Source organism: Lepisma saccharinum, chromosome 11 (assembly GCF_977018435.1).
Source record: "Lepisma saccharinum chromosome 11, izLepSacc3.1, whole genome shotgun sequence".
Lineage (NCBI taxonomy): Eukaryota > Metazoa > Arthropoda > Insecta > Zygentoma > Lepismatidae > Lepisma > Lepisma saccharinum.
In genome coordinates, this window is record NC_139239.1 from 10,478,868 (window position 1) to 10,495,529 (window position 16,662).

Consider the following 16,662-nt stretch of genomic DNA (forward strand, 5'->3'; position numbering starts at 1 on the left):
TACTTATTTACCTACCCTCCTTCCAGCCTCATTGTTGTGAAGGTTCATGACGCCTTCGTCACTCTCCTTACTTTCTCTGGAATCAACAAAATCCTTACTGAAATTCTGGCCATAACGAACATCCTGGAAAAATAAATTTATATTTTATTACTTATTCCATTTAAATGCACCAGTGGTCCTAATACACAAAACAAAATCTGCTGAAATGAAGTTTGTATATTGGCACCACGTTACATAGCATCCTCTAAATCAACTAACGTTTGGTAACTTCAATCAAATTGTGTTTTCTAGAAAATGCTATATATCATTGAGACAAAGTACATTTTTATGACATTAAAAAAATCAATGGAAGATGGGCCAATGAAAAATCAACTAAGTCATCATGCCAATCTGTGCCTTCTTTACAAGTTTCCAGTTTAGGCTCAAATGCTGATCAAAGTATATATTTTCATACTTATTTCTTTAAATTACTATGTTCATCAGATGAGATTTACAGTTAATTTAGTTTTCTCATTTGGTATTAGTAATCAAGTCTACAAACAGTCAAAGCACGAGAATTGTAGCATGCCTGATACAGATATAGCATACGGAGAGGATATAGAATTTGAACTGATAGTGAATTTTTACTTTTGTGTACCTTCATGCTTTTTCATAATTGATAACCCACACTTAATTCAAACTTTAGATAACATTAGATATAGCTGCTGCACAGTCTCCTGTTACTTACACATTAGTGTACAAGGTCTGGTAAAAACACACAAGAACATCTGGGTAATTCATAAGACACGATGCAATGAACGAATTTCCACTTGCATTTTTCTTAGTATCATACATTTGTAGGTTATGTTTTACTCCCGAACCACTCAATAAACATCGCCATTCTCCATGGTGGAGTGGTTAGCACATGATATGATGCCGGAAGTCTCACGTTCAAATTCTAGTCTGGACCAGTGGCAACTTATGGCTTTTTAGGTGTAGTAAGTTATGGTAAAACTTGGAAAAAGCGTTCAATTAAACAGGTGCACATATCATCTGTACTATCCATTGCATTTAGAATGTTAGCTTCAACCCTGTACCCAAGGGGGCCATGCCCCTCTAACTATGAAATATTAATATGTGATCTTATAAATACATCGAAAATAACGTTGATGATTTTTCAGATTTTCAAAGAATTTTGATTTTGCTCATGGGTACAGGCCTAGCTACCTGACAAAAATGCACATACACAGTGCCACTTGTTTTTAAAACAACCTCAAACTTTTGAGTGGACAAAGCTGATTGGTTTGACCACAGATAAATGTATTACGTATAATACGTTTATCTGTGGTATGATGTTCGTGGAGTCCTCCCTGCCTGTTGTCATATGTATTGAGAACAGTGTTGTCCTGATAACAAAAAATCAGCTTCAACTCATAAATGATGCTAAATGCAACTAATTATGTAGTTTTAAGTCCAATTTACTGCTATTTTAGAGTTGTGAACTTGGATTATCCATTATTTACTATAGTTAAGCAACATGGGGAATTTCGCCCATCAAATCAATTACAATGATTCAACCAATGAAATGGGTTCAGCATAGTGCTTGAAAAAGTTGTAGACAATTCGATGATTGGAAACGGCGGCCCATTTGTTTTATTTGTGACCTTCAACTATCTACCGATTTCCTTTCATAAAATGTTCGTTCATTTGCTAAATCGGGGAGGATAAAGAAAATATGAAAGAAGAGGATAGACCAGAATGTGATCGTGAAAGCTTGTCCTTTGGTCAGCATACTTCCTGTAGTTTGAAACAAGTCCACTGGGGAAGTACAAATAAGATATAACTTTTAAAAATATATTTCCTCAAGGTATCTTCCAATTTATCTGTCTCCCAGGGACGTGTTTTTAGAGATGATGTTAGATTTTACCATTATGTCAAACACAGGGTGCTAGGTGTCAACAAAGTTCAAATTATGCTAGGTTTAGAACTATACTGCTAGGGTTGGCATCTCTGAATGAGGAAACTAATGATGCTTCCTCGCTGACCATTTAACTGAGTAACCCCCTCCCCTTCCCTTCCACACCCCTCACCCATCTGGCTGTAGCTGGAAGATCGAGGTTCCTCAGCAGCATTAAAGACTGTCAGTTTTCACGGCAGCTGTAGCAAGCAAGTGATAGCGAACAGTAGCGAACCTAGTCAAATGTATGTACATTGCACTCAATTTTGTAATGAACATATATTACATAAACTTACATAAACTTCTAAAAAGTACAGAACTGGAAATAAGTGTAAATGAACTAGGAAATTCCTCACTTTCCCCCTGCAGGGGCATGCCGTGAATTTTCGTGATAGGCAAGCGATGGGTCAGATTTTCATTTCGGCTAATTACAACATTTTCAAATGTAATATAGGGGGTGTAAGGATAAATTTGGAACCAAATCACCAAAAATTGGGCGTTGGTGAAATATTTGAGCAGGGTATTGAGGAAATTTGGAGGGGGTTGTTGGGTGTGTACAAACAGGAGGGGTTGGAATTATAAAAGGGGGGGCTCTTGCTCACCCCCCTAACCTGGCTCCTACAATGTGTATTTTGTCATATTTTCGTCAATTTAGCCTTATTTTTTTAAGGAATACTGTGCCAAAAGAGGAGTTATAACCCCCACCAATCCCCCTTTTGTATGTCACTGCACGAGTATGACTTTGGGAATGTTCATTCATGTCTTTGCATTACATTATGGAAATTACTGAAGTTGATGTGACCTGTAAAGTTCAATTTTCCAACAAAATTATTTATAAAAAACATTGATACTACATAACCACACACCTCGTTGCCTTGCAATCAAGGGGTCCCAGGTTCGATTCCCGGTGGAGGCACATAGTTGTCCGGATCCCACTTTAAACTGTAGGTCAAGTACCGATTAGCCTTACTGTGCATAAAGTGGACTTAAAACAACAAATCAATCAATCAACAACAATAAATCAATCAATCAACATAACCACACAATACATAACATAATTGCCCTGTGATAAAGGGGTCGAGTGGTTTGGAATCAGATCACACTTTAAACTGTAAGTCGAGTCCATATTAGACTTTCTGTGCATAAAGTGGACTTAAAGAAATTCAAACATAATATTGTTTTTTACTGAGACACTTTTAATTGCTTAAGGCAAACTTTCCCATTTTTTTTACTTGTTTTGATTATGCATAGTTCAGGACATGGTCTCTCCATGATTCACCACCTCCAACTTTTCGGTACAAGATTTTTAACGGTTTGCAAAGATGATCCCTAATCGAGTCTTTACATGCACCACTCCAAATCGATGGATCGTCTCGTTTGTCAACCCTGGTGGCTATTTTCAAAATAGACCATACTTTAATACAAGATGGCAAAAACACCACACAGAAGAACAGAATAACAAAGAACGATGGTCACAGTAAAGAAAAAAAAGTATCTGTAACTCTCACGCTTCCAAACGCTGTTTGAAGTGTTACGTACCCTCTATATTTCGGAGTTACTGACCACATGACGGATATGTCCAAGTATTGGCTGGTGAATTTATTTCTCATCAATACCATGTGATTGGTACTCATTGACTAACTCCATAAGCTAATTTCTTCATTGGTGTTAAGTTTCACACATGAATAATTAACCGTACCAAGTTAGGTGGTGGGTGGTGCTATGGATGCATAGACAATTCTGTGAGTTAGCAACACTTGTGACCAGCGTGGATGAGGTTTTTTCAACACCCTTGCCAAAGACGAAGCAGGTCAGGGATCGCTTGTGGTCGACCTTTGTAAATATGTTAAAGTAGATATATTCCATTCAAAGGTGTATAAAAGCACTGAAAAACACGAACTTAAGATATCAAAATTTATTTTAAAAAACAATGCAAGCGGCTCTTGCTCCACCTTCCTTTATCACACGCTTCTGCGCCCCTGTCTGGAAATGGGTGTTCTTTCATGAAATCCTCATTCATCCTCATCTTCACTATTAGCCAAAAGTGGCAGAAGTAAAATAAACCAAATCAATCAATTAATAAAATTAACATCAAAAGATCCTAATGTTAAGATATACGTAACTAAGACTGTATGTGAGTAGTAGTTCTAATTAGCAATGAACTGTGGACTCTGTGATTTTCAAAAGTCCAGCCAAAGTCCAGAAACCTCATCAAGGTTTATGTTTGAACAACAATAGTCCAACATGTATAATAGTTTAGATATTACACTATCATGGTGCTACTTTCCTAGGGGATCTGAAGACCACGGTCAAGAACCACTAGGTCATGAATTTCACAATTGCACTCCCCTCCATCACACTTTTATATGTTTTTTTGCACTTAGTATATGTATACATTTCAATACATATCAGATATTGTACCACCACTGCCAAAACCATGAATGTGTTAACTCTTACTTTAGATAAAAGCATTTTAGTATTCAATTTTCTGGGGTAAAAACAGGTTTCAAGTTTGCATAAATGCCATCGGTAAAATGTGCACCTATGACTGTTGAGCTCATATAAGTTATCATAGGAATCTATCAACAAAAAGTCAGAAACTGCACCTAAGTGAAAAGAAAAAATTTGCACATTTGTAGTTTTGGCATTGATACGACAATATATGAAAATTTAAGGAACAAAAAACTACCAAAATTTATTTTGAGACTTAATGGGTCTGGATGCAGTAAAATTTAAACACGTAATTTGGATTCCACAGAACAGATAAAGAAGTAACTAAACCTGGAACACGTAACTATTACATCTAGCATTATGACACAATTCAGTCCATCCAAACTTTTAAAGCAAATATATAAGAAATACACTATATAAAAATTAAAATTATTCTATTACCTCAGAACATCCTCCCCAGAGCCATTTCACTTTTGTCCTGCGATGTTTCACTCTTTCATCACATGAACATCCGAGCAAGTCTCCACGCGTGCAAGCACGTGTGATGGCATATGCCACACCAGCTGCTGATACAGCATACACATAGGCTTTCTCACGGCTGTCTGAAACATATACTGGAATTAGCATGTATAAGGAAATTTGCATATTACAAAATATTGATGTCTTGATCAATTAGCAGCATAGAAAGATAATAAAATGAACATGCTCACAAAACAAGGTCGCTGCCTCAAGATGCATGATAAACACACACACACCCATATATATATATATATATATATATATATATATATATATATATATATATACATACATACATACATATATATATATATATATATATATATACACACACATTTATACATATATGAATGGAAGCTTTGAAAGTCATTCACGTAAGTTTGCAAAATCTAGTCATACAGAGGAGCATGAATGTACATATATATATAGCAAACAATTACAGCTATGTGGATATTAGGAGTGGATATTGGTCAGTAATGCATGATGATACTTTCAGAAGAAGAAACTTTGAATTTGTTGATTTTCCATATGTCGTCATTGCCAGGAATTTGCACAACGGTGAAATTATAATTTAAGCATTTACTTACATCTGAGAACAAAAATACAGAAAATTTATTCAGAATAAATGTTATCCATTTACTTAATGACAGCAGAAGATAAAATAAAGTACAGCACTTCTGTTTTGTAATAAAAATTCCCTTTACTTCAATGGAAGGTTTGTAAGAATTCTAGTGCTTTGTGTATGCAACAGTGGCGGCTGGCAGCTAGTATGATGGGTAGTGCCAACGTGATCAAGAAATCGAAAAAAAAAATTACTTCGCATTTGTACTACTTTTGGCTAATCGCGAAGATAAGGACGAGTGAACACTCACAAAGAACACCGATGCCCAGGCCGAGATTCGAACCCGCAATTCCTGGCATCGAAGCATGCTGTGCGGAGGTCGGCCAGAGTTTCTAAGAAATAAATGCGACTATTAAAATTTCGACGCCTGTCACCTTTACCATTTTTTTGATATTTTTAAATAGAATTGATGTTTAAATCTGGCGTGGGACAGCCAAGTTGTTTAACTTTTAATTTAATATCGTATAGTTCCTTGGAAAACGGTGTATGTAATAGTGCTCTAATCTGACTCATCTTTACTAACTACCCTTCCTTTCACACACCATTGGACACTTTCACTTCACTAAAAAGAAAAACACTGAATAATTAGAGACACCGAGTCGATCGGTATTCTCGCCTTGTTTGTTTATAATTTGCAACCCCAGCATGGCAGACGGTACATCAACGACCGGTGTTACTAACAACTGAAATATGATTATCTGCTAAATGAACTGTAGATCTACAATTTTTAGAATTCAATGCAAGAAATTGAATTATATCTCCAAGTGAAATTCTTATACTGATAGACTTTCCATGTGATTTTTTACGAATATTAAAGTAAAAAATGCCCTGGTGATGCGAATTCCCTTTGATATTTAGGCAATTATTTTGTACTTACATACTTACATATTGTCTTCAATGTTGTCAATGTCAGTTGCAACACATGAGTGTCTGTGTGCGTGAGAGCAAGGGATATATATATATATATATTCTTAAGGAAGAAATCGATAACAAAAAAGTCTGGATGGCTCTTTAGACGCATCTATCTAAATGGTTATATAAATTTGGGGAAGATATTACGTTCGTTCTTGCCAAGTATGCAGGAAAGTATCTGTCTCATGAATTACTTCTCCAATGAGTATTACAAATCGGTCAGGATTAGTCACTTCTCTGTGAAGTTTGCAACTATGTCAACACAATGCGAAAGCTCTTGCGTTGTGGCATGACGCGAGCTGGCACGGCTGATTGTCTTATGGCTGCCACTGGGCTACAACCCCACCTCCTCGCTCGTTAATTGCGGAGACTTTTTCATGCCTCCACGCATGCCTCTGCATGCAGGCAGACTATGCTGGCCCAGAGCAAGTGAGAGAACAGCCGGGAATGCGGTGAAGGAATTGAGGCGGCCGTAAGCTGGAACGCTTATGAGATTCGAATCTCCTCGTTCGTAAATGTATTAATTTAACTATATTTTGGCAAAGCAAGTGCAATTTCTTTTTGTGAGGGTACAGCCATGGCACAGCGGCTCTCCCCTTAGAGCCGCCGCTGGTATGCAATGCAGTGGACTTTGAATATGACGACATGTACAAGTATAACACTATCAGTTTTCCAATAGCTTTCCTTGATTTAGTACTAGTAACATCGTTGCCATGTAATCAAGGAGTAGCAGTTCGATTGCTGGAAGAGGTACACAGTGGTATGGATTCCGCTTTAAACTGTAGGTCCAGTCCTGATTAGTTATATGTGCACAAAGTGGACTTAAAAACAAATTTCAATTTCATTTCAACTTTCCAATGCACTTACCATTTTCTACATAAAAATTATATTTACAAAAATAAAAACTAGAGTGGCGTTTTATGTTTTTCTCAAATTCAGCTTTTACCATGTAAAACAATATATGTAAATTCTGACTAATTGGTATTAATGCAATGATTTTCAGAAGGATATTGCAGGTTGTTACCTTCACTGGCTTCAATATTTTTTTTTCAATCTTCAAATTGTGTTTCTCTTACTTAGCTTATTTTATTGCTTGTCCTACTTTAATATAGGTGAAAATAAGTTCGCAACTTGTACTGAGATGACTAACAATAAGTTGAAGGAAGAGCCACCTACTGACGTTGAGTACTCCACCAAATACTGATGTAATGTTACTGAATGTTGAACAGTTCCATCGATTCATTCTAAACTGGTGCTGACATTCTCGAATTCCCAGATCTGCTCCATTTGCAACAATCTGAAAAAAAATTCAAATAAGTAATTCAAATAAAAATAATTAGTTATTTTCATGACTCAGTATGCAAACTCAAAAATTCAAGTTTTTATAATATTCTTTCTTGAATATGATTATTCTATGAGTGGACACACAAATATTATTATTTATTTCAATCATATTTGAAATTTGTTGTTTTGATATTTCATGTCACTTTTCTGCTACTTTTGGCCAGTGATCAGAACGCTAAATTTTAAAAGTAGTTTTGCTACAGCTACCGCTACTCGTCCAAAAATGTAGCTTCGCTACAGCTACATATATCAAAAAGTAGCTCGCTATGCTACTCGCTACTTCACATAAAAAAATAAATTAAAAAAAGATCAACCATGTGGATATTAAAAAAATAAGCAGTTGCACTTTCTAAATAAAAAAGATGTTGCCAAATAACGTTTTCGACTACATAAATATAATTTGGTAAGAGTATTTATGTTTGCATATCAACATATTTTTGTTGAGAATAATTATTTCATTTCTAATAGATACGATGGCAGTATTTTGAACGAAAAATTATCAGTGGCTATTTGTTTCTCACTGACTCTTTCTAGGATGATAATTTGCTTGAGGATGATGGATATCTAGAATTTCTGAATATCCAGATAATTATAACCGATATCCAGATATCCCAATTGTTTAGATATGTCATTAAGGTAAAATAATTCTTCGAAATAAAATTTCCAGTAAAAAATAATTTAAAAAAACTTTCGCTGTTGCATAGATATTCCCAAAAATTTTGTGATTACAAACTTGTGCATGACTGCTGGCACTTTTGTTTTGTCAGTTTAGTGTAAAATCCTCTACCAAGTGGCTGAGTTATAATAAAATGATCCAGGTTTGAGGATGTAATGGATCTAAAACAAGTGGATCGCTCGTTTTTGCACTGCAAGTTATAAGACATTTGTTTTACACAGCAACCAATAACTTTTTACTATCGTTTATGCCATGGACGTCCTCGAGATATTTTCAATGGAGGGTCAAAACAGGCATTTTTTTTGTAGGCCGAAAACGAGGCATATTTCTCTCCATACTAGCATTGCTTGATCAAAAAAAAACATTTGTGGTTACCATATTCCTGCAACACATTAACAATAATTAAAATAAATTGCTATGACTGAATCAGATTATATGTGTGAAAGAAATATTTTAGGTTGACACTCATTTTCGGGGGGGCAGCAGTCTTCTTGCATTCCCTTTGGATGCCCATGGCACACTGCTCATGCTATGTTTACGGGTTTAATTATTGCTGAAATACGTTGCACATCTCATATCTCTATCATTATCCACAAAATGATTGGATTTAAAGCACATTGCCTATTCGTTTTGTAGTGGAAATGTCCATTGAAAGAATGGAAATCTGTATGCTGGATATCTAAATTTTGAATATCTAGATATCTTGGTATATTTTTATCTGAATATCTGACATTTGGATTTTCCATATTCTGCCACTGGATATCAGAACATACTATCAACTGGATTATCCACATTGCCATTATCATATAATAGCCAGTCATTATGAACATCCTTCACAAGTAATTGTATTCCTTCGTAAGCGTCATTATTGACAATATTTTGACACTGTTGTTACATACATTTGAAATAATTTGTTGCCAGCTTTCTGGTTTCATATCGTGTTCACCAAGATAGAAGCATGGAGGGAGGGAATGTGGTACGAAACTAAGCATTTTAAATATAATTAATATCATAATTAATGAATACAATAATTTTCCTAGTCCTGGACAATGCTGGGGTGATATTTTGGAGAAGGACACATGCACTTTCACCTATTTTTTTGTATCTTTGTTTCTTTTGTTTGCCCTCACCCTTGTGTTAGTTAACCTGCCTGGTCAAAAAATGCAATGTTAAAATTTAAACAATCAGTCTGCAGTTCAGGTTTCCTCAAAGTGTAACTTAATACCAGACATTAGTGGCACCTCCTCCCGTGATGTGCATTAGCTATAGACATATAAAGAAAAGTTCAGTGCAAGGAAATGTGGAGTGGATGGCTGATTTAAATGACGTGACTTATCTGTACACTTTTATTCAGATAAATTCCACTCTTTTACTATGGTGTAGGGCAATGCCATTCTGAGGAACCCAGGTGCACTGGTTCCACCGGCCTACCCCACAATCAATTTCTCATGGCTTGGACTTGGAGGGGACTGTCACTTGAAAATGTTAAAAAAATATCCATATCAATTTTTTAGAAAACATTGCATGTAGATTACAAACAGTTTCATATTTTTAATTATTGTACTTTTTGGGATGGGCAATAAGATCAATATAATGCAATAATGTGCCCAGGGCCGTATCAAAGTTTGTGGAGGTCCCTGGACTAAATGTTTTGTGGGGCCCCCCCATTTTTTTTATTATTTTTTACTAGGAGCTTTATTAGCTCAATATGTTAACCACCAATTTTCAGCAGGTGAAATGGTAGACCTGATTTTAGAATCAGTAGTCATTCACAATCGAACATATCGCAGATAGGTTTGCAGGGAGAATAGCGGAGTAAAATAAAGTTACAGGAAGAAAATTGTAGGGCTATAGCAGCAGTAAAATTCTGCATCTAAATGTCTACAGTATATTATGAAGAGTGAACACCGTAACTACAATATGTAGTAAATACTAAGGGGGTTCAGACAGAAACAGAGAACTGAGCAGTAGACTGTACTTACATACATAATTTATTATAAATGATATTATTTACAATTAAGAGTAAATATGTCACTACATATGCACGGTCCATCTACTGGACAATTAACAACAGGTTCATTGTGGAAATTGTAGTAACTACACTTTCTTCAAGAAAATTCCCAAAGGCTTAACACTTATAGTAGACACACTTTTCTTGCCTTTTATCCATGGTATAAAGTATACTGCGCTTCAGATATCTACAAACAGATCGACTGAGAGCTGTGCTACAATTGGATCCAGAAGGGTGTAGACATACATTTTTAAAATACAACTTCTTATGTAATTTTTCACAAGCATAGCCAGCTGGTTAAAATATTTTTTTTGGTGGAGGGCCTTCCCAGCTTCCTTTTGGTGGGGGCCTCGGGGCAATTGCCCCAGTTGCCCATAAGTTAATCCAGCCCTGAATGTGCCTCTTGTAAGAATTTGAAGAAATAGCCAATGAATATTTTTATTTCATAAATTTTGACCTGTGACTCCACCTTTTGGCTCATGTTGTATCTTGTTAAAAATCATTGAAATGCCCTCTTGAACATATAGCATACATTAGGTACAAATGCATTTTAGACTCCTCTTTTGGGAACTTCACATGGCGATATGCCAATAGTGTATTGACGAATGAATGAATTAAGATATTTACATCGCTTTTCTACCACTTTTTGGCTAATAGGGATGATGAGGACGAGTGATGATTCGATGAAAGAACACTCACAAAGAACACCCATGTCCAGGCCGGGATTAAAACCCAGGATCCCTGGCATCGTAGGGTGATGTGCTAACCACTCCGCCATAGACGTCGGCTTATAGTATATTAAGAACTATTACTATATATTAATGAAAACTTAATATGGCAGAGAAATTTATAAGCTCACTGCTGCATTCTAAAATATTTCGTAATTACCATTTTAAACCTTTGTTTTAAAAGTTGTCCAAAGACAAAAATGGTAATTTTAAGGATAGTTTGCACTTCCCACTTTTGTTTTTCCCCAAGTTATTTACTGCTTGCATTTAAAATGTGTTATTTTCAAGTTTCTGGATGGGGCTGCAGCCCCGTCAGTGACGCCAACATTTGATTGGAGTGCGAATGACTGCTGAGAAAGCACATCAAGCCATGACATTTGAAGTAATGACTTCCCTAATGCGAGATGGAAAACAATATACCAATGTTTTGTTTTGAACATACTTACATCAAGGATGTTTCTGTTTCTTTTGCACAATTCTTTTTGCCGCTCTTCCAGATACGTCAATCGATTGCAATAATCAGCAAAACCATTATCGACTGCCACATCATTCTGCTTAGAGTTCACCCCCATGTCATTCTGATAACTGTTTGGAACTCCTAAATACCTGTAAAATAACAAAATATTGTAAAGATAACGCAACATATTGTGACTTATCACATTCATTACTATATGTAAATGATACTGTCTTAATTTTGTTATGTTTAAAAATATCAACTCGGACTGTAGAGAGGAGGTTTACACTGAATGTCTTATTTTAGATAAAACAGCTTCTAGAGTAGCTGTTACGTTATTCTTATTTTTATGCTCCTCTAATATATTCCGGGGATTCGCCTAACTCCGTTAAGAATTTCTGTTTCTAATTTAAGAATTTCCATCTCTGTCCAGGGTATCTTTGGAGGAAGCGAACGAAAACAAGTCTCTGCGCAAGTAGTGACACTAGACGGCTCCACCAATGAACACGCGAGAGGGAACCGGATTGCGTGGGAGGGGGCGGGGCGACTGCAGTTATCAACCTTCGCAGAAAGATGTACTGCTTCGCTCTACCCACTCGATTCCCCTCTTCCCTGCCGCTATGCGCGGCCTTCCTCCACAGATTCCGGGGACAGAGTATAGATGCTTGCTGCCTAATACAACACCTGGTGTGCAAAACAGCTTGGCCATTATATCATTATGTAAAGTTCATTTGCAGTGCTCAGGAAGGCTTCAATTCTTAATATATTTGTTTTTTTGAAGTCCATTTTATGTTCTATGACTGGGCCACACTTTGAAGTGGAGTATGAACCACAGTATAAATATGCTCCCACCTGGGGCTTAAACTGAAAATGGAATACCAATGTACAGTCACGGACCCTGCCGGCTTGTAACGATTCCATTGAAAGTCAATGTATTCTTTACAACCCAGAACTCTCCGTCACTGTACAATGCGACTCCACCAGGAACCGAACATTGGACCCCACTCTTACAAAGGTACCCTCCCATGCAGATAGTATGATTAAAATAAGCCTAAGGTGTAAGGGGTGAATTTTCCGGAAGACACTCAAGTCTCAACCTCTCTTCCTCGTAAACCCCAGAACCTATGTTACTGCAGGCTAACAAAGTTCTGACGCCTGTACCCACAGCCAATATAATCCTCTATGGTGCTATGTGCTTTGATTGATTTGCTCATTTTACTTCGCTTTTCCGGCACTTTTGGCTAATCGCGAAGATGAAGATGAGTGATGATATGATGAGATTGATGAAGGGATACTCACAAAGAACATTCATACCAAGGCCGGGATTCAAACCGGGACATCTGGCCCCAAAGCGCGCATTACTAACCACTCTGCTATGGAGGTAGGCAAGTTGTGTGCTGACGCTGAGTGCCCATATGAAGCCTCGATGTTTATGAAAAGTGTGGCGACATTACTCCTTACATATGCGTAGCTATTGGTTTAAGATGTGGTAATTTCTTAAGGAAGCTTTTAGACCGAAGCGACAAGCTATGCGTCCCACTTGGAAACAGACCTTAGGAGGAATAAATGAAACATTTCGTACCGGAGTGACACGACACGCTGCACGTGACGCGACATGCGACAAGAGACATTTGTAACTTGGGAACCACGCTAACTATAACTGTGTTGTTCCAAATATGTGAAGTTTTTACAAGCAAAAAAAAATCTGATAGAAATTCAACGACCAGAGCGACAACATGAATATGCAAGAAAAACAGAACAGAGAAATAATAGTATAGTTATGTGATTACACTGGAATGAAAATTATAGAAATAGTGTTGTAGATTTTTCCGCACTAACGTTAAAACTTTGCTTTAGACTCTACCTCGAATACTACTTGCTATGAAAGGGAAAATTTACAGAACTGTCTATAACGCAATCCAAAAAGTATAGCGTTAATTTGTCATTGGTCAAAAACATTTGTTTGACATTCGACAAACAAAAAGGAAGCCCTTGATTATTGAATGGTTTAATCTACTACAATATCAATGACATTCCACATTAATTTTTGTTATTTGCATGCACAGAAACAAGTTTCATGAAGTGAATTTTGTATCCTGAATAAGAATATGAAACAGGCGATGGAAACTTTCGACACACTTTTGAACTATTTGAAAAAGTCATATCTTCTAAATCAGCGGTTCTCAAACTTCTTTTCTAATTGTACCCTTTAGTCGTCGTAACTAAACGTCTAAAATCATAGGTTTTCTCCAAATAGTAGATTTGGGGGATTTTTTTTTTTATTGTCTGATTGGCAATATGCTGATATGTTGGAGGCGTGTAGCTTAAATAGAGCAAAACAACATTCGGGCTGTATGTAGAAAGATGGTAAACAAATTAACATTAGAATCCTACGTTTATAAATGTATTGAGTGTTCCTACGTTTACCTGTACCTTTACGATTAGTTACAAAAAATAAAAATGTTGAACACATGCATGCTTAGAAATACATAAAACACTTTAATTTTCATATATTTTCCCAGAGTTATTGAAAAATAAGTAAAGAACAAAAATAAGTTTGCAAACAAAAGTCAAGCACAATTTTGGAGTTCTTATTTGTAAATCCTCAGGGTTTCTAGTGAGAAAGATGTGCCTGCATAGCCTGACACAGTTTCTTGATGTCTTATTGTGCACTTCAAACTTTCAAGCAGAGATTCGGCTCCAAATTTAGTTTATTATAGATTTCGAACGAGTATTCTATTTCAAAACATATGAATAAAGATAAGAGTATCAGTGACAAAATCAGCCTTATTTTCCAGTTGAGTGTTAAAGCTAAGAAATATGAAACAATGAAGTCTGCTCTACACACCTGCAGCAAAAAGGCTGTGGTGTTGGTATTCTCGGAATTTCTCTTCTGAGCTGATCGCGTACCCCCTTTCAAGTCGTTCGTGTACCGGTCCTGGGGGAACCACTGTTCTATTACAAATTTAACAATGGTTAGAACACAAGACTCCTTAATGATTGGGAGTAGGAAACCAACCGTAGGAGGGGTATCTTCTACCTCAACCCCGCACGTGGTGTGCGGTGATGATAATGCAACAACAATTAGATGAAATATAAAACTTTTGATTTTTATAACAACATTTGCACGTCCGACACACATGGACAACAATATACAATAAACATAATAAAATTTCAAAAAATCGTGTCCAGGACTGGTTGTTTTTGAAACATCAAATGCTCATTTCGGTGAAGTTGGCCCCTTTAAATCGCCTCGGCAGACGGAAGTATCAACAATGATAGACCCTTGTGCAGGATCTAGGAATGTGCTTGTTTTCTGCATGGTGGAAAGACGCGTAAGGAAGAAGCGCTCGCTTTATCAACGCAAAGGGGGAAAAAAGAGAATAATTCAGGGGAAAAGAAGAACTAGATTTCACGGATGAGCTAGCTGCACCCCCACTTCCCGCATGGCAATAACCGAGACTGACCATCCTCTTCCGCCCTGTCCCTCTGGTGGTGGTCGAAATCGACATCGTCCGAATGGCTTTACCCCAGCTAGTCATTCAAAGTCCAGACTTCCATATTGTCTCAGAAATACCCGCGTTATCAAAGACCGGGATCGCCGATGGAGGGGAATCATATATATGCTTCTTCCCCGTCCCCCGACATCTGAGCGAGGAAAGGAGGGGGGGAGATGGACGAAAACAAGGAGAATCAAAGTCAGCAAGAAAGTTTGTCGTGCTTAAAGGTTGTCACTCAAAAAACTGCGGCTATAAAAACCGGAAAAAGCCGGCCATTTAGCTTAAGTTGAAAATTACTACGGCATTCTTTTGTTTGTTTTCGAGTTCGGCAAATTTGGAACGTAAGAAATGAAACTGAAAGTTCAAGATTCAGCTTGACTTTTTTCGAATGGTGGATATCGTTTTAACCACAGTTCAACACTCGAATTTATATTACAAGTGTAGTGAATTCTAATGGGCGGTATTCAGAGTTACCACATTTTGAGTAGTGAGAAAGAGGACATCTCATTTTTTTAAAAAATCAGTAAAAACATGAATTAATTAACACATATATTACATTCCTACATCAACTCGTTTGTTTATGCTTTATTACAACTTCGATATACTCTGGCCCGTAGCCGGAATTTTATTTCGGGGGCTCATCCCTTATCAGCAGCCGCCATTTAAAGGCGAAAAAGTGGGGGGGGGGTAGAAGCCCTGAAGTTTTAAAAATATTACACAAGATGTTTAATCCTGTTAAGGAAGTAAAATTATTTACCACTATACGCTATTTAAATTAGATATTTGTACGATTTCAGGGGGGACTTCAGCCCTGGCTAGGTGCCTGTGTTTACAGTATATTATGACGGTTGAATAAAACTTTTCATAAAAGATCTTAGAACACGATTTAAGAGGGTGCTCAATCACTCAGTTTCACCCAACCATATTTAACAAAAACAAAATAAGTTCACCAGAAAGCTTACATTTTCGTTTCGGCATTTCTATTTTCCAATGTACGGGCAACAACAAAGCATGCATCACGTTCGATTTCATACTGCTATTCTTTCCGCAATTTCATCTTCCACTATGTTATTTGTATTTACAATACAACCTATATATTTGGGAGAATGGTAGAGAAAGAAATATGGAGATGCGTGCTGTATTATTTGGAGACGGGGTGATTCTATGGATATAATCAGCAGAATCCATTGTGACGCAGTTAAAAATATAAGCAGATAACACCAGGGATGGTCCGGATAGGCCCAGCTCAGTATCTCGGAAAGGGGGGGGGGGCAGCAAAAAGTTCTGTATTACAGAAATTCACATCAAATTAAAAATTATGAGACAATGAATGGTGAACAGTTTGATTGAACTTTCTGAAAGCAATAACTAGAAGAGCTAATAATAGCCTACTTCAATTAATGGAACTGACGTGCGTTTTTCAGAAGGTTATTGTTTATAAGTCTCCAGGAATGGGACTCTTTTGGTACAAGTATGCTTCATGCTCAGGCTAGGCGAATCGGGACTCAA

The 16,662-nt window shown here is 36.8% G+C and overlaps 1 protein-coding gene across 2 annotated transcripts in view; it reads right to left on the reverse strand.

Moving 5' to 3' along the window:
- Positions 1-16,662, reverse strand: part of LOC145995131 (protein Wnt-4-like) — a 155,488-nt gene that overhangs the window by 7,385 nt on the left and 131,441 nt on the right. For both annotated transcript variants that reach the window (XM_083131668.1, XM_083131667.1), the window contains exons 2-5: positions 11,646-11,805; positions 7,617-7,737; positions 4,829-4,989; positions 16-123 (exon numbers count right to left, since the gene is read on the reverse strand). In XM_083131668.1, the coding sequence (XP_082987794.1) occupies positions 16-123; positions 4,829-4,989; positions 7,617-7,737; positions 11,646-11,771 (516 nt within the window). In that variant the 5' untranslated portion in view covers positions 11,772-11,805. The remainder of the gene's footprint in view (positions 1-15; positions 124-4,828; positions 4,990-7,616; positions 7,738-11,645; positions 11,806-16,662) is intronic.